The sequence below is a fragment of the Phodopus roborovskii genome, unplaced genomic scaffold, assembly GCF_943737965.1.
Source record: "Phodopus roborovskii unplaced genomic scaffold, PHOROB, whole genome shotgun sequence".
NCBI lineage: Eukaryota > Metazoa > Chordata > Mammalia > Rodentia > Cricetidae > Phodopus > Phodopus roborovskii.
In genome coordinates this window covers 17,062,712-17,082,766 of record NW_026126470.1, presented here as the reverse complement: position 1 = coordinate 17,082,766, position 20,055 = coordinate 17,062,712, and the positions used below count along the sequence as shown (strand labels likewise).

The 20,055-nt window shown below is 36.8% G+C and overlaps 1 protein-coding gene across 4 annotated transcripts in view; it reads right to left on the bottom strand.

Moving 5' to 3' along the window:
* Positions 1–7,868: 7,868 nt before the first annotated feature.
* Positions 7,869–20,055, bottom strand: part of Usp25 (ubiquitin specific peptidase 25) — a 97,340-nt gene continuing 85,153 nt past the window's right edge. For all 4 annotated transcript variants that reach the window (XM_051191770.1, XM_051191772.1, XM_051191771.1 and 1 more), the window contains 6 exons: positions 15,392–15,570; positions 14,243–14,321; positions 11,673–11,752; positions 10,659–10,782; positions 9,513–9,708; positions 7,869–9,031 (listed from right to left, as the gene is read on the bottom strand). In XM_051191770.1, coding sequence (XP_051047727.1) covers positions 8,859–9,031; positions 9,513–9,708; positions 10,659–10,782; positions 11,673–11,752; positions 14,243–14,321; positions 15,392–15,570 — 831 coding nt within the window. In that variant the 3' untranslated portion in view covers positions 7,869–8,858. The remainder of the gene's footprint in view (positions 9,032–9,512; positions 9,709–10,658; positions 10,783–11,672; positions 11,753–14,242; positions 14,322–15,391; positions 15,571–20,055) is intronic.

Genomic DNA, 20,055 nt, shown 5'->3' with positions numbered 1-20,055 from the left:
ACAATAGATCACAACCCCATAAATTTATTGCTGTTTTACCTGAGATAGGGTTCCAATCCCTAAGAATTGAACATTTACCTCTTGCAGGGACCATCTTGGAGGCCAAGATTTATTAGTTATGATGATTACATCAGCAGCCATGTCAACAATCCTCCTAACAAGCCTGTTACTCATCTTAACTATCAATCTAGGTCTTTGACTGTTCATAGAAGTTTGCCAAAATAAACATTTGTTTCCTTCATTCATGTTTGAGTCACCTTCCATCATTAGTTTTTCATCCAGAGGCATGAGATTTTACAATAGACACACAATTTTCTAATTGTCCTGTGGGAGATTGTCCTCCACAGTGATTGGGAATGTCCAGACCACCTTTGACATTGGGGACTTCTAGAGGCCCCCCAAGGAGTTTCCCGATTATAAAGGGTTTCCTTGCTTGTCTCTGGTGGATCTACATTCATTTGTCCAATGTCGGCCTTTGCCACACCTTCTACATAACCCAGAAGGCTGAGGCCCTCTGTTTGATTCATTCCTGGGAGTGTTATTCCTAGGAATACTATAATTTCCTCTTACCCTACGTCTTACCCTACCACAATTAAGATATCTGGTATTTTGATATTTTTTTAAACCTTTGGAGATAGCTTCTCCTACCCAAGCTTCTAAGTCACCATAGTAAGGAACTCTGTTATCTTGATGTCTTCTCTGACCTTTAGATATGGCTTCTACTACCCAAGCTTCAGTGTTATTGTCATTATACTCAATGTTTGCTGTATATAAGATCCATTCACCCAAGGGTGCTGATCGCATTTTTAAAGGCCAAAGCACCTGTTTGCATTGAGGATTTGCATTCTCATAAGCTAATGATTCTATGAGTATTTGCCTAGCATCTGGGTCTGTTACCTCTAATTGTACTGCCCTAAACAATCTTTCTAGAAATACTTTAAAGCATTCTCTGGGTCCTTGCCTTATCTTGGTAAAGGATTCTATCCTCTCCCCTAATTCATGAACCTTATCCCAAGCATTCAGAGCTGCTATACTGCATAGAGACAAGATGTGTTCATCATAGGCAGCTTGGGTTTCTGGGTCAGCATAAAGACCCTCACCAAGGATTTTATCTTGGGGAGCTTTATAACCTTTCTTTAAGCCCTGAAGTTCAAGAGCTTTTGCTTCCACTCTCCATAAAGCCCTCCATTCTAATTGACAGGAGCTTTCAAGGACGGCTGATATTAATTGATCCCAATCCTTAGGGGTTACCTTGTTACTCCATGCCCATGATTCTACTAATTGCTTCACATATGGTGAGTGCATGCCATAGGAGACTACCGCTTCCTTCACACTTTTTAAAACTTTCATACTTATTGGTTCCCACTGATATGCAACGACACCTTTTGGGTGTTTTTTCATTGTTGATTTTTCAGTAACAGGTACACGGGAAGCCATAGGAGATGACACATTGACCTTAAGCAGGTCTCCCCTGACCCCGCAGGATGTAGGAAATTCTAAGTCTCTCTTATGCCCTATTACCTGTACCTCTTCTTTTGGTTTATTAGATCGACGGTCTTCTAAGGTCTGCAATCTATTCATTGTTTTTCTCAGTGTTTGAACTTGTTGAATCACAGAATTTTCCAAAGACTTCATTGAATCAGTCAGTTTGTTTTTTCCAACTATGAGTGATTTCATGCACTTAATATTCTCATCCATAGATATTATCTGAGTGGCACATAAACTGCCTTCCAGAAACAACGTTCTATCCGCTAGCTTGCCATTATCCTCAGACATGGAAGAGATTCTGTCATCTAGTCTTTCTATCTGATGTTCCAGTTTTTTAAACTTATTAGTAGCTTCCTCCGACCAGGAGTGGGCTGTTTCTGCTAGTTTGTTAATGCATTGCATTGTTTCTGTTCTGGTTATTGAAGTATCTGACATTAAACAAATTATACCTTTCAGCTCGCCAACGCCATCTTCAATATTCTGAATCTTTCTTTCTATATTTTCTATGCTTTGAATTCTATCATTTTCAATGTTTCGAATCTTTGTCTCTATGTTTTGAATTCCATCATTTTCAATGTTTTGAATCCTTGTCTCTATGCTTTGAATTCTATCATTTTCAATGTTTCGAATCTTTGTCTCTATGTTTTGAATTCCATCATTTTCAATGTTTTGAATCCTTGTCTCTATGCTTTGAATTCTATCATTTTCAATGTTTCGAATCTTTGTTACTAAGTCTCCCATGGTTTGTACAAGTTCCTTATTGTTTGCTGTAATCTCAAACCATTTCTTTAAGAATATCATGTTAATGATGAAACCCATTGCTATTATAAAATAAAAGTATATATTGGTCCAGTCATAAGTTTCTTCTGCTAAAATCCCTTCTACATATGAAGTAAAATAATTCCTAAAGTTCTGCATAGTAAAATTATCTGCCATAGTTATAGAACAATTTATCTCAGATTTTATATCAGCTTAAATTGCAAAGGATGTTACAATTACCTTAGGTGTAATTCTGCTGTCCTGGAACTTTGATGCTTTTAGTTGTATATCTCAGCTTGTGGTAGCTACGCCTGGAGGTGTGTCATCAAATAGCGCCTAGCCGCCCAGGCTCGTCTGATCCCGGTTCCTGTAAAAAGTTCTTAACAAACTATGGCAAGCAGAATTTTGTTAAAAGGGGACTTTTGGAGTTACTTGTAACACAAGACGAAACGCGTGCAAGCCGGGCGGGTGCCGCCGGGCGGGTGCCGCCGAGAGGCTCTGCGCGAATGCAAAGTCCCGTGCGGAAATGGGCAAAAAATGTTAAGCGGTAAGTGCCTTCTCAGGTCTGCTTTAGCGGCAAAGATCTCCTTTGCAGTAAGGAAGAGGCAAATGTCCCAAAGCTGTGGTGAGTCCACCTGGTTAAACCCTGCTCGTTGGGGAAGGTGGGGGAGGGGGGCAGCTTCTGCCGCCTGGGGGCAAAACCCAGGTAAATTCCACTTCTGACACCAGATATTGCGGTAAATAAGGATCAGGATAAACAAATAGGCCGAATAGATGTTTATTCAGGGAAAAATAACTTACAACCTAGACAGATGAACACCAGGAAATTCAACACGATCCTCTCCTGTCCCAGTCACGCCAGAAAGAGAGCGCCTTCCTGGCCCCCTCCGACCTCCTTCCACAGGTCACTTCCGCCCATGGCTCCACCCCCCAATGGGCGTGGTCAGTGCTACAGAAGGACTACCTCACTACAATCTCCCACTTATATCTCAGGGCTACCTTCTCAAGTCACTGAGCTTACAGCTAGCTGCTCCATGTCTACTATGACAGTCCTTAACGACACTTTTGTGTCGTTTAGTTTATGGCAGAATCAGGATAGAAATCAATACTGCAACCTATTATGTTCTCATGGTATTTCTAAAGATGCCTGACAAAGGCACAGCATCCCAAAACAGAGAGAACCATATCAGTAAGAGGTGGGGCAGCATCATTCAGATGAGAACATAGTAAAAATGATACAGTAGGTATGCGCTGAGTATCTGAAATACGGGCAGTATGACTCAAACACGTTATAGGTGCAATGACTGCAGGGCTGGAGAAGATGCATGGGGCATAGACACATGAAACATGCCCCTCAGGAAGTTCGCTGTGCCATCAGTGTGGCAGATGGATTACAGAGGCAAAGGCCAATGGCAGGAGGCATTACAGTGTGGCAGATGGATTACAGAGGCAAGGCCAATGGCGGGAGGCATTACAGTGTGGCAGATGGATTACAGAGGCAAATCCAATAGTCCAGAGAGCAATGAGGACCAATGGGCCATAGAAGTCAGCACTTGGCATCAGTGCAGGCTGGTAGAGTTTGTTTTTAAATTCTAGATTTGTATCATTCACCATAGCATATAAGGGAATTAGATCCATGGACTAAAAAGAGTTTGGCTTTAATGTACAATGGTTAAAGTACCTTTGAAATATCCAGAATGTCTGCAGCTTTGCCATTATGAATATACTTGATCATGTCTAAAATATCCAGATCTGAGGAGGTACCCAGGCAATAGAAATACACACCACTCAGAACACAGGTTTTCAATAAGAAGACAGAGTTGGGCATTTTAAAGAATATAGGTAGGAAAAGAGTAAATTGAAGACATCTGTTTTAGGAAGGCACAGACCTTAAAAAGTAGGACAACAGTAACCAACACCACCAACCTGGAAAAAGAAAGAAAGGGAGGAAGGAAGGAAGGAAAAAAAGAAGGAAGGAAGGAAGGAAGGAAGGAAGGAAGGAAAGAAGGAAGGAAGAAGGAAGAATGATAAAGAAATCTGATGGTGGCTATAAATTAAGGACTGAGAAACCTCTACATGCTGCTTCAGTACTCAGGTGGACACATGGCAAAATGGACATGCTTTCCATTTAGGGAAAATAAAGCATGTTCAAGCCCTGTTGTCCCACTGCATTAATACCAAAACCAACCAAACAAAAAACCAAAAAAACCAACTCATTCATGCTCCTTAATAGTCTCTCTGGGTAGGGCTAAAATCAATTAAACAATTAAATAACAACAACAACAAAAAAAAAAAATTAGAGAAGCAACTACCTACTCCCGAGTACTAAGTCAGATCCACTGCACATAGTGCCTCAATCATGACTCATTTACTTATTTTTGAGACTTTTTCCCTATATAGCACAAAGTGACATCAAACATCACTCGCCTGTGTGTGTGTGTGTGTGTATCTGTGTGTGTGCATATCTGTGAGGGTCTGCATCTGTGTGTATATATCTGTGTGTGTCTGTGTGTGTGTATGACCCAGCTGAGACTCATTTCTTTCTATTACTTTTTTTATTAGTGTTTTTAACTTAGTGTTTTTATTGTCAATCACTCTCAAGCTAACAGGTGAGGGAGAAAAACTGCCTTGTGGAAAGTATGGGAAGGAATTTGTAAAATAGACAGCTACTACAATACTTTATAATACCCAACTTGGGTCTTCCTTTTGCTATTGTTTTATGTTTTTAATTTACTCTTTTCATATATATTGCATCTCAACCACAGTTCCCCATGACCCCTCTCCCCTTGTCAACACACGGAAACAAAAGTTACCACACATACCAGTGCTGACATTATCCAAACATGGGAAAAAATATACCAGCTAGGGGTAGAGTGGGAAATTGGAAAGGAACATGAAAAAAATATAAGAACAAACATATTACCCGGATTAGAAGCATATTAAAGGTATAATGTGAGACAAAACTAATAAAATACACTCACATCCATCAACACATGCTATTTCCATTTATTCAAAACTAAATAAATAAATAATCAAAACTAACTAAATAAATAAAAACCTGTTCAATGAAATCACTGAATGGCTGAGTGCCAGAAAAGGTCTTTGCTGACTTAGACTGCTACAGCTGCTCCTAATAGAACGTGAAAGTAGAGAGAAAAATAAAACATAGGCTAACGGAAAACATGAACAACCTTACCCTTACATCAAGAAAGGAAGAAAACCAGCTACTTCCCTCTGTATGAAATGAAAAAGTGGCCTGCCAAATTGCATGTGAAAGCTCCAGCCTTCAGTGTGTGCATTTGGAAATAAAGCCTTGAAGGGGGTAAATAAAGTTTCATGAGGTCATGAGGATTACATTCACACCCAGCATGAGGCTGTCATTACTGCAGAGAACCTGACACAAGTGTGTACAAGGAACGGGCCACACTGGGGCAGAGGATGTGGACACAGGACATAGGAGACAGACAAAAAGTAACTTGCCACCTCCTTGAACGTAAATTTCAGGAGTAAACGTATGTCCGCAGTCCTTTACTTCACAGCGCAGAAAACCAACAGACATGCTCAGGAGGAAGCTGGACCATGACCATAGCACAGGGCATTTAATTTACCTAACAATATGAAGGCAAAGGAAAAATAAACTTTAAGCGTAATGAATCATCCCTGAAGCAACCCTTTTTATTTCTTCTTTTTAATTTGGGAGAGTAAGAGTAGAAACTGGAAGCCAGTCAACAAATTTGAATACAAATCCAAAGACACTGAACTCGTAGCGTACCAAATAGAGAAAACGTTCATTATAGTCTCAGTAATATGTAAATTAAAACAACAAAAAGCCTGTCTCGCTTTTGAAACTAGTAAGGAATATAGGAGGATTGCTATCAAGACTCAGAAGAGGGTGGAAATCTACTGTGTATTAAGATGCACAAAATGCTGCCAAGAGTTTTATGACATGGGGTGGCCCTCCTGCTTCAAGATTTGTGAAAAATCTAAGAAGGTACAACTGGAAAGTGTCCAATCATAGTTATGAGATAGGGCTCAGGAATTTTCAGTCTTAACATGACCCCAGACAGGTTGAACACTGCCTGGGAGCTGACATTTTGAGAACTAGTACCCTTAAATACAGTGTATTCTAACTTGGAATTTAAAGAATGAGAAGATATTCCCAGAATTTTAGGTTCACTCAGGGCTACTGGTCTTCAAAAACCATGTGTCTATAAGACGACTTTGGTCTTTCAACTTATTTCTACTCCGAATATTTCAAAATGTAAGAGGAGACTACTACAGTAACTAAATGACAAAGATTGAATGTTGACCTTACCGTGGACCAGAGTTCTACAAGGCTCCAACTCTTCAATCATAAGGTACAGGTTATACTTAATTCAGCAAATAACAAAGACATTTCAATGACCTACACCATGAGAAGAGATTAAATGACCCTAGGAAAACATGTTGACTGTCCAGGTATGAATAAAACTCATTTATACTACTTAGTTATTTCAGATTCAATCCTAGGAATGAAAAAACTTGTTTTTTAAAAATTATATTTTATTTATTTATTTATTTTTAGTGCAAGCATGTCTGTGTGTTTTCAGAGTACAACTTGTGGAAGTCAGTGATGTCCCTCTGCCATGCAGATCCTAGGGATTAAACTCAGACTGTCAGACTTGGTAGCAAATTCCTTTACCCTCTGAGCTGTCTCACTGGCCCACTAACTCTTTTCTAAGTACAAACTAATTACTAATACTACTACCATAGGTGTAGGCACCACACCATTCCCTGGAAGTGCTTCTGACAGAATCATTTCCTCATGACATTTGACAACTTTGTGCGTTAGCAAACAATTATGTGCATCATTATAAAGAAGCTCACCCTTTGTTAGGATATCATAAAATGTCAGATAACTAGCAAAACTGCAGCAACACCTGGGAAGCTTCTGGATTTTTAAAAAGACCAGTGCAGAAGTCTACTCAGTAAAGAACTTTAAATCCAAACACTTTGACAGCCACAATATGAAGCCCTGAATTTTATGCAGGAAGGCCCCTGATGCCTTCTCGTGGCTGCCTCACCAGACAACACTCCCTTTGCAAAATTATCACAGAAGTGATTGTTTTAACCTCCATCAGCGCAGTGTTTCTCAACCTGTTGGTCTCAGCCCTCTGGGGCCACCTCACAGATATCCTGCATATCGGATATTTGCATTATGATTCATAACAGTAGAAAAACCTCAGTTTTGAACTAGCAATGAAATAATTGTATGGCTGGGGTAGGGGGTGGGTAACCACAACACAAGGAACCATGTTAAAAGGCCGAAGCGTTAGAAAGGTTGAGAACCACTGCTCTATTGGATCTGTTGTGAGAGGCACTTTTAGAAAGTATTAGCTAGGTAACGACGCTACAACAAACATACACAGAGCATAATGATATATTTTACTATGCTAACAAAGTGTCATTTATAAAGGATTTTTATAAATTCAAAAATAGAAGGGTGGTAACATGATTACTTTTAAAGTATTAATCTAGATTTTCATTCACAATATCTCTTCATTAATCTTAAAACAGTAGTTCCATCTATAAAATATTCTACATCATTTTACCTTTTTTTGAAAAAAAAACGGAGGCAAATAAAAAGTTAAGATTCTTATAATTCCTAGTTGAACAGAATCAATTTCATTCACAGCATTGATTAGTAGAGGACATTTTCAATTAAAGTAGTATATAATTTACAAAAATAGAATTATTATATAATGAAAAACATTGCCCTCCATTATGAAGAATACATGTATGTGCATGATGTGTGTATATGTGCACATTTTTCTTTTTAAATTTCACAATAGCCCTTATTCAAGTACTTTTTTCAGGTTTCTCTTGAAATAATCATCTTGTTATAATATTTACACATACATAAAAGAACAAACGTTTAATCTAAGAAAAGAATAAAAGTTTCAGTGCATCTCGACTTAAAACCCAGTCACTCACTTCAGTGAAAATTTGACTGAATACAACAAATTTAGGTCCAAGGACTCAGCTGATATAGACACATTGAATTTCTAAATTCTTAGTACAATTCCAATATGGTACCATTATAGTAAACAAAAGGGCTATGAGTCTATGCATCACCCAATGTCAACCCCAGGACTAAATTCATTTATATATCTAAAATACACACCAGTATGCAATATACCTGCTTACAAACACATAGGTAGCCATAAATAAAACTTTATTCTTTGATTTCATTTACAAGCTACCAAATATTATATGTCATACACAGTGCTGAACACTTAATGGCTTAGTCTTGGAAACGCCAGACTAAATGGAAAGCTGTTGATAAAGAAAACTGAGAGGCAATACTGCAATAGAAGGTGGCAAAAGCATAGTTCTGCCACAAGAAATCAATTGACTTGTAATTATACACCGGCTCCGGATAAAACAAAGTCTGAGTGCCATGCGATTCTCGGCTTTATTGTTTGCAGTCTGGTTAAGGTCGGCATAGTCGTTTTGTCTTTTGCAGTTATTAAAATAAAAAAGTTAAAAACTCTAGCAGCAGCAAGCACATCCCGCCACAGGAACATGGGGTAAGAAAAGAGTTTCTATAGTGTGTGGGAACTCTGGGCAGTTTATCTTCCATCAGCGGGAATACGACTGAGGGACAGCATGATTCGGGCGAATCTCTCACAGAGTTCATGTGCAGAATAGGAAGGTAACTTTGGTGGCTCATGGAAACCTTTAATCTCTGTAGAACAATCAAGCAGTTTTGGCAGAAAATCCGTCAGCTTTTCTTGGAGGTTGGCTGCAAACACAAATAAGTAGATCTATCTAAATGCAATGAAAAATTAAAGGACTCCCTATAATATAGGTTTACTATAGGAGAGGATTCATCTGGAAAAATATAAAATTACTACCATTTTAGGCATGTGAGATTTTTTTTTCTTTTTTCCAAAAAAATGCACAAGGCAATGTAGTGTGATAATTCACTTTGTCTCCTTCTGTGGCACTGACCACACCCATTGGGGGGTGGAGCCAGGGGCGGAAGTGACCTCTGGAAGGAGGTCAGAACGCTCTCCTCTCCGCATCTCCCCAACAGAAGGAGACAAAATGAATATCCCACTACATGGCAACAGAAATGTGCACATCTTGACTTGTAAGGAAGGAAAATGGCTATGGCGTGAACATGAAAGTGCCACAGGACATAAACAAATGACAAAATAAAGCAGCATCTTCTGCTGCTTTACCCCACACGGCAGGTGCCCAGCAGCACTGTTCACACTTACATTCCATTTCCTGCCCTAAGTAGGAACACCATCGATTTCTCATATCTTCCACGGCAAGGATATCTTTCTCTTCCATTTCATCCACCAGCAACAAGGGCAAGAAAGGAACGATAAACTCGTTCATAATAATCAAGCCATTGTTCACTTCCCGGTCCTCTCCAGACTCGAACATCTCTGCTGCTTGCTCATTTAATTTCTTAATGGAATAAGAGAACACATCTTACTTCATCTTACAGTTAAGGAAAGAGTACCTGCACTAAAGACAGCATGATAAATACGTTCTAACAGGGTTAGAACAAATAGCAGTCAGGTATGTATGATGATACCATACCCAAATACAAGCTCAGGAAAACCTCTGCACATAACGAAGGCAACAGAGTAAAAACAAAACCACACACTTCTATAATCTCATTACAAACTGCAAAGACAACACTTCCCATTAAAATTAATATAAACTGAATAGTTCTAAGAGCAAACATTTCATAAAAAAAAAAACCACTTAAAAATTTTTACACTTAATGCATATTACTCAGCTAGAGAGGTTTTTCTCTTTTTTTTTTTTTTTTTTTTTTTACACAGGAAAACAATTAGTACTTAGTGGCTTACAAGACGGAAGTAAATAGTGACTTCAATGTAATCAAACAGTTTGGAGGGATTTGTGACTTCATACAGGAGGGCCAGCTTACACAGTATGCATCAATCACACACTCTACACATGTAAAGTTTCCTAAAGTTGAGCAAGACATTTTTTAATTAACTTTTAAAGGTCTGCAATAATAATTCTGTAGAGAGACTTTGAAACATTTGAGGAAAAACTACCAGTCTCCAGCTACAAATAAAAAGCTTCATGTTTGATGCAATTTTGATATCATGCAAACTAAGTTCAGCATGATTTATAAGTCTCAGGAAACTAGTTGTTTACTGTATAGACTATCATCCTTCACAATCCAGCAAAAACAGGAAATGGTGTTATAATGATAAAATCTGGAAATACAATGAAAGCAATCATCTCCCATTAAAAATCATTGTTATGTAGATATACCACATTTTTATACTGATGGTGTTTATAGTCAATCACTTAAATGTGAAAACTGTGTCCAGCATAAGGCAATGCACACACACACTATGTACTTCATGTACACTCACCAGTAAACACTCCCTTCTGTAATGCGATATCAACTCTCCATCATGCCCTCTGTAGGGACCCTTGGACAAGAGCTCTTTGTTATTCTGATAAGCACAGATAAGGAACAGCAAGGAATCTATATAACTGAAAATAAAACACATGATGTTAGTATTTCATTAGTGTAAAACAATCTACAGTCATAAAATACTGGAGGCCCTGATGCTCAGAGGTTGCAGTCTACCATGGCTTGGCAGCTCTCTCTGAGCTCTGCAACATGGATGATGCCCCACCGACAGTTCCTCCCTGGGAAGCCATCCTGTTCTCTCCCTAACCTTATTTGGAGACTGTTTAGCCCTGACTTATCTTTAGTATGGCCCTGGACACAGTTCCCTGCAGAAGCTTTCCCCTCTGCTGCCCAGATGGCAACTAGACAAGATTCTAGGAACATTACAATAGGTCCCTGCTTCCACAGCTCTACATGCTGGAGTATCAGCTCTTTTGTTCTCAAAATTGTATAGATGGATTTCATACAAAATTTTCAGTTATACTCCACTAGGCTCCAATGGACAAATTCAAATCATGGTTAAACTCAACCCTGGTTCCCGGTCGATTCAATGGTCCAGGAAATGAAATGGACATGAATGCTGGAGAGAAATTGGTGGGAAGTAGCTGGAGAGGACAGGAAGAGAAATGTGAGAAGGATGGCGTGGGAGTGGTCAATATGCAATGAGTTCACGTGTGAAACTGCTCGACAAATGTTGATTAAGTGATTTAACAAAGACTAAGAAAAACAAAGACATGGATGTCAACTTTTTTGGATAAGTTTTATAAAAAAAAGTATGGAAAAGAAAACAGATTTCACATGGAGGCTATGTGATCCCACTGTATTTAATTTCAGTATTTTGTAATCTAAAATTGTTCCAAGCTAAAACATGCTTTAAAGTGTATATTGCATAATTTGCTTTGGACAACAGTCACTGAATATGGCTAATGACAAGAACACAGCTTTTCCATATTTGTCCATTCTGCCTTACCTTTCTCGCTGGAAATTCTCCAGTCCAATTATGAGATACATAGTTGTTTCTCTGAATTTCTTATAATCTTTATGCCATTCCTGTATATGAAATATTAAAAATTAAGAGAGTAAAACAATGGTAAGAATATTTACAAAATAATGTACTGTTATGATAGGTATGCAAATAAGGGGAAATAAAGAATTAAAATTAAAATAACAGTACACACTACTTTTTGGTATAATAATAAAAAATAAAAAAATTTTAGGCATTTAGTCATAGATGAGAAATTAAACAAAAATATTACTAAAATTAAGACTAGAGATATAAAGCAATTAAATGGCAGGATAATCAAACTGCCATTTTTCCCATAAAATATTTTCAGAATAAATTTTACTAATTATTATTATAGTACAGACTGGAATCATCTACTTATGCATTCTGTCCAGAGATAGAACCTGTTGCCTAAAAAGAATTTTAATGAAAGTAAAGACATAGTTTACTTATTCAATATTAAATATGGGACAATTTTAAATGTGTTGTGTATTCTATTTACCTTATATATGACAAAAAGTAAGCCCCACTCCCTAAACACAATAGTAGGGCATGGACATTCAAGGTAACAACAATCACAAAAACCATTATGTTTTTAAAATGTTTCACACAAAAATAGATCAAAACAACAACAAAATTAATATAGAGTTCATCTAAAAAGAAGTTCTGACAAAAACTGTAAAGGTTTTCTGGATACATCATGATGAGCAAATGGAGAGGATAAATGTCCTCTATTGTGATATCCAGTTTTGCAACTCTGAGTCACAAACCCAGGGGAATATAGTTAGCAGACCACAGAGACATTTATCTTCCATGTTTACGGTGTACTCACAGTACTGAAAATATGGACTAAGTAGGTAGTAAATACACACCTGCTTTTATTCAGTCATAAAGAAGAATGAAATTATGATATTTGTGGTGAACTAGATGGAATTGGAAATCATTTCAAACAAATTGAGCAGAACCAGAAAAGATAAAATAGAATCTTTCTTCCATATTCAAAATTTACACTTAAATATGAAAATATTATACATATTAAATATATGTATGTACAAACATAGTCACGCACATATACACAGGACAGAGCATCGATGTATGAAGGTTATTGGGAAAGAGAAATGCAAGGGGGCTAGAGAGAAGGCTCAGTGCTTATAAGCATTGGTATCTCTCCCACAGGTCCTGGGTTCAATTCCCAGCACCCACCACATGGCAGTCATTACTGTAACTGTAGTCCCTTGCAATCTGATGTCCTCTTCTGGGGTGCAGACATATATGCAGACAAATACCTATATACATAAATAGATCTTCAAATAAAAACACTAGAGGCAGTAGGAGGATCTCAAGCTTGAAGTGAGCATGGTAGACAGAGAGAGTTCCAGCCCAGCTAGGGCTACACAGGTAAAGCCCTGCTTAAAACGAACAAAGAAGTAATGCCAGGAGACGGATGGGCAAGAAAGGGTATGTGGGGGACAAATGTTAGCCTAGCAAAGAGCTATACACACTGGGAAATGGTATGATGAACCCATTATCTTATCTTCTAATTAAAATTGTAATAAAGTTGTAAATAAAATCAAATATTAATGAACAAAATACATAAAAGTAATTCTAATACAAATTAATAAAATAGTGTTAAAGTTTCAAGCATAGATAAATACTAGAAGCTTGATTTGATTGATTATTCAAATCAATGTTAATAAAGGATTTTGTGCACACTCAAAAATCTTGTAAGCCATGTGTCTGTGTGTGTGCATACTCTCATATAACACTGTCTCAGAATAACAAATTGAGATGACATACAGTGATTACAATGATTGTTGACCATGTCTCTAACACATATGATGAAGCAATGGGAAACTAGAAACTACAGCAAACAGTCAGTGTAAATATTGAATGAATTAAGACTGAAGGTTGGTTCTGCTGGCCAAGTGCCATCACCTCCTCTTCTGAAACCTTCAGGTAGTTCATTGCCATCTCTGTGCCTCCAATGCTCATGTACAGCCCACTAATAAGATTACCCGGGATGAAGAGCATGAAGCGCCACTTCTGGCTCTCGTGCATACAAAAAAAAAAAAAAAAAAAAAAAATGTATTTGTCTTTGTGCTGGCGGGGACAAGAGAGAGACAGCCTGCCATGGTCTATATTATCTGGTTTAAGCCAGTCAATATACCTGCAATGTTTAGAAGAATGCTTACTAGACTTTTCATAAATCTTTGCCCTTTCAACATTAATGCAATACATTACACTTTTTAAACTAGAAAAAATTCTCTGCAAAAGTATTTGAAAACTAGCTGAAGTAATACAATAGCAATGCATATGAACATAAAAGCCAAAGATTTTCTTTAAAACATTTCTCTCTATAATCAACTGTACCAAAGTCCTCTTAAAATTATTTATCAAAGAACTATGTAAGTGGTAGTTATTAATTAAAATGTAACATTTATTTGTCACGTATAAAGACCCAGTCTGTGTAGTGCTGAAATCAATGAAGTATATGGAATGCTTCAACCAGAGGTCGAATTTTCCCCAAAGCACACTACCTCATACTCCTCCAAGTTTACTTCTTCAGGGTTGATCATTTCCAGTTTGGCTTGGGCAACTTTCATTATGTTGTGACACCTTCAAATATAAGAAATACATTTCTAAATCAAAAACAAAAACCCACAAAAACTGTAAGAGTATGTGGCATAAAACTAAACTATCAAACGCATATACAAACAACATCTCCACAAATGCAAGTGAGATGACTCAACAGTTTGATGACCTGAATAGGGTCAATCACCTCCCACAACTGCCCAGCGCGGCCCTCCAACCTTCACACATGCACAATGGCAGACATGGCTGTCCCCTCTTCCCCAACCTCCCCCCCCACACACATACAAACACAAATAATGTTTTTTAAGAATTAAAAAGGAGCCAGATGTAGTGATGCACACCTTTAATTCCAGCACTCAGGAGTCAGAGTTAGGAAGATCTCTAAGTTTGAGGCCAGCCTGAGTTCCAAAAGGCAGCTAGGGTTACAGAGTATCTCAAAAATATAATAGGAAAAACAACTAACTTTTATTAACTTGAACTTTTATATGGAATCTATTTTTTTTTTTAAATGAAGTTCACATTAACTAGAAAACAAATTAACGTAGAAATTTCACAAGACATTCTGACAATTAGTTTCGGGTGAACAAAATTAACCATTTTAAATCTTCCTTTAGAGCAAAGAAGTTTTGATGGCTAGACATTTCTCTCACTGACTGTCTCCTTCCAGCTTCCAGTGGCTACTGGGAATATGTGGGAGAGGCTTAGGTTTATCTAAGCTCAGGGCACTGTTGGCTTCTTTCACTGCAGGTTAAAGGTGTTGCTACATACATCCCATAAATCATAAAAGCCTGCCAGCAAAATTATATGATCTAAATAAAGTCAGCAAAGTGAAGTTGTTGAAAAAATTACATTTTTATCCCACAGAAGAATTACTTCTTTATTCCTATTTGAATTATCCAAATTATTTTTAGCCCAAACTTCAAATGGGCACAGCTAGAACTTTTAGAGGAACAGCAAAGCAAATACTGAAATTAATGGAAGACGATTTTGTGCTACATACGCAATTTACACATGGGCTTAGCAAAACAAAGCCAAAACCAGAACAATAAGGTAAAGTATGAGTGTGAATTAGATGCTTTATGTTTTTATATTACCTTTCATCAAAACTCAAATTTCTATCCCCAAATTGTTCCAGTAAAGTTTTCTCAATGATTTTCTTTGGAGCCTGGTTCTGGATAAAGTAGACGAGGACATGATGTAAACGGTAATCTGTTTCTGGTGGGGTATCTTCTTGAGCCAACTTAACCAACCTTGAATATTCCAACTTAATTGCCTAGAAAATAAAACAAGAGAAAAGGTTTTGATGCATTATAATGTTTATTTTTGCCTTTTAATGGGTAAGTAAGCTGGTAAATTTAGGAGTCCCCATATTCCATACTTTAAAAGGATTTTCTGAATAATCAACCACATAGGGCCTTCCTTACACAATCATGTTACAAATCTTTGTTTACACACACAGAAGTGGTAAAACAGTGCATCTCGCTTACGGTGTGATTCATTTTATAAGATGCAGGCTTTGGGGTCAGAGACTAGTGAAAGTCTGCTGAGGCATCATCACTACAGGGATGTTCTGTTGCTCTCCTGTGGTGATACATTGTTTATGATTTATTAAAGCCACTGGAGATCAAAATAGCAAAGCAGCCATACTAGTTAGCTATAGAAGCTAGGTGGTGATGGCACACACCTTTAATCCGCATTAAGAGGTAGACGGATCTGTTAGTTCAAGGCCATACTGACTACACAAAATTGATCCAATCCTACAGAGAAAGAGCTCGCACATAGGTGATCTCCGCACCTGGGATCACAGGCCTTTAATCTCAGCACTAGGGAGGTGGAGACAGCAGTGACTGGCTGGGTGGAGAGAGGACTATAAGGAGGAGACAGGAACTGAGAGCCTTTAGCACCTGAGGATTCATGGGGACAGGGTTGTCACTTTAGCTGGGGACAGGTAAGGTCTACTGGCTTGGCTGCTTCGCTTCTCTCAGCACGTTCTCTACTGTGGCGCATTTGTTGTACTAGATTGCATACCCAAGGAGAATTAGACAGTCCAGGAATACCCGGGCTCTTGAAGGCAGTTACACTACTACAACTACTTTGCTAGCAGTCACAAGGCCCTGGGTTCTAGTCACTGCAGAATGAAGGTATTGTTGCTATAACAGTATTTAAATTTTAATACTATAATACTGATTATACATGCTGTATCACATGGTTCCTTTATATAACCATAAATACTACAAAACTGAAAACCAATAACACAAAATATTAATACATCTTTCAGCATATAAGTATAATCTAGATATATAACTATAAATATGTAGACTAACATATCAAACACTGACTGCTGTATTGATCACATGAAGCCCACATAACTAAAGATAACACTTTCAAAATATTCAATCATTTTATTTTTATATCTAAATTCTAATTCTGCTAATCATAAAATACTTTGGGCTGCATGGGAGACACATTGCAAAATATCCATTCAATTAAAAAAGGTTTATTTGTCTTTTCCTGTCACTTTCTTTTCATGCATAACTTCCTCAAGCAATCCTATAATCGATGCTGCTATATTTCAGATGAAAAAATAACTAAAAACATTTATTGAAATACTTCATGCCACACAGCACTTAAAAGGTGAATTAGTCCTTTCTACATAACAAACATTAAAAATAAAACAAGATATTCATCTTTATAGTGAAGTAAATTATTCCAAAATACTTTTCCCCAGGGAGAAAATGCCCTTTCTCCCTAGATAAACATGTCAAGTCTTATTGCCGTGCTTACAAATCACCTTAAAAATCAAATATATTCTGACATATAAGACTATCAGTACATGTTTAAATAGCACATATACACTTTGCAAAAAGATCTCTTAAAATTTTATTTTCCCAATTTTGGGTGAGAAGAGACACATGAAATTTTAACAACCAACATATATCAAACTTAGAAACTCTAAACATTATACAGCCTCGTATTTTATATGCTCATCTCCTAGGTTTGCTCAGTGTGAGTCTCCAAATTTTCCAAGGTGGATCCAGTCATGATGCTTTCCATCCACGCTTTCTCAGCTAGTGATAGAAATGGACAGATGTTCTATGCTGATCTCTACACAGCTGCCAAGTGAGTAAGGTGAACATGATACACTGTCTCAACTATTTCTGTGTTATGTTCCTAATTATATTTTTCACTATCTTTGGCAGATCTAATGAGAATTATTTTAAGGTAATTATTTTAGCTTCTACAAAAACATTACATACTTGTAATATGAAGTTTGGTATATTTGTTAAATAATATAATCTGGTTTTCATTTTAGATTTTGCACCAAACTTTAATATAGAATTGCTCATGTCTACATTTTAGTATTAGTCATAAGATAAAACCTTTGACTGGGAACTTGGTAACACACTACTCAACAAACGAGTCTCTAACCATTATTCTAACACTGACAATATACACTAATGTCTATAGTCAACATGATAAAAGTGAATATGAAATGATAGCTATAGTGGAAGTGGCAAGATATTTATTGGGAAAGAGTTTAATGACATAATCAAGACAGCATATTAAAAATTTACTTAAAAGCATACAATTTTGATAATACACATATATACATATATATGTGTGTATATATATATATATATATATACATATATCCCTTATAATTTGCAAGTACCATTTTGTAATAAAATAGTTCTGCATCTAAGAACAATGTAAAAAGTAAGGTAAATATCAAGCAAAATTATGAAACCTAATTAAAAATGATAGCTAAGGATGACAGAAAGTGATATCTGGTTCCTTTTTAAAATAATCAAAGTATAATTTCCAATTTCATCCTAAATTAACACATGAACACAAGTATCACCCAAGTTCTCTAAGGGTTCAAGGAAGGAGTAGCAATTTATTCTAAAACTCATAAACACTGAAAAAGTTTCATCAAATATTTTATTTATAAAACCACTGCGAAATTTGCAAGTATTTTCCCATAAAATGTCAAATATAACAATGGTGCATGAGATGATAGGTTCATTGCTTTACATACACCAATAGAACACAGAGACACAGTTTCAGTTATCATGGAGAATTATGATAAAAATGGCATTGTAAGTCAGTGTAAAATAAAAGCTGGTTAGACAAAGTTTGTTTTGAGAGTTTTACATCTTTTCCTATTGGAAGAAAATTAAAAAAACATGAAAGGAGAATAATGATTTGTATAATTTCAGAAGCAGTCTTGCAGACTTAGATCTATGAAAAAAGCCATTTATTAAAAGTCATGTCCAAAGTAAGTATAAAATGCAAATTATAAACAAAATATAACTGGAAAACCATTGAAAACATTATCTTATCTCATTAACATGAACAAATAAAAATTGATTGCTACAATATTAAAAAAATGAAGTCACCAGGCATGATAACATAACATGCCTTTAATCCCAGCACTAGGGAGGCAGGGGAAGGAAGATCTCTGTGAGTTTGTAGCCAGCCATGGCTACAAAGCGAGCTATAATAACTATAGCTTTTAAACAGAGAAACCCTGCCTTGAAAAAACCAAAAAATAAAAATAAATAAATAAATGCAGTTATCATAAATACCAGCAGGCAAAATATTCCTGAAAAGATACTCATTCTGAACTAAATCAAATAAACTTTAATCATGGATTAAACTTTGTAATGCTCTATCTATTGTCAGACAACTGTCAATAAACCTAAAAACCAATATGAGAGTTCTTTAACAGCACTTCAAATTTGCAAGCATTTTGACTTCACAATTCTATTCTCCTATCTTTGTGCAAGTATTCAGTGATAGAATTATAGTCACAACTAAAAGTGACCCGGATAACCAGCAACAAAACTGTGAATCACAGAATTAAAACAACCAACAATTTCAATTAAAGTTTTTGCGACAGACACTCTCTAACCTGAGTTCTGCCTACAGGACCCATGTGAAGACAGGAGGAAATAAAACCCCATAAAGTTATCTTCTGAACTCTACATGTGTGTCATGGTGTGTGTGTGTCTCTCTGTGTGTGTGTTTATGTGCCCACACATGCACACAGGAATAGTAAATAACATAAAACTAGGTCTGATTACAATGCATAAATAAGCCATACTTGGATACTTAATGAGGCCCGGAGTTAAACATTTTTCTCGCAATCAAAAATTTCTATAAATTCAACTTAAGAATATTTTTTGGTAATGTTCAAGACACAGAGAAAAACACCTTTCCCCTCAAGTTATAAATTAGGAACTGGAAAAAATAAAACATCCTCTATATTAATTCATGGAATAGAGAAAGGCAGAGCAACCATCATATGCCAGTCCTGGTAGGTTCCAGCCTGGTAGGTTTCAGCTATCCTTACGAGAGAGGTTTGGCCACAGAGACCCTGAGCAGTACCAGGGTGTAGTGGATGGGAGGACTTAGGGAGGGGACACTAGCAGAGGATGTCTAAATGTTACTAAAGGCCCCAAGCCTCACATGTTAACAGCCACTAGTAAGCCCTCAAACTGCCAATTTTCTGCAGCACATCTTGATAATTCTTATTAATCTTGAATTGAGCAAAGATTGTCACCTATAGCATTTATATGGGTATTTATGTTTATTATTCACTAAGAGGTGCAACATATCTAACAATCTATCTAACCAATTCCTATCTCACAAACTGTCTTTTCATTTGCTTTATAGCTTCTTTTTCTCATGGTACATCAAATCCCAATACTTAAAAGGTAAGGGAGAGAGAGAAATGATGTGAATACCCAAGGTA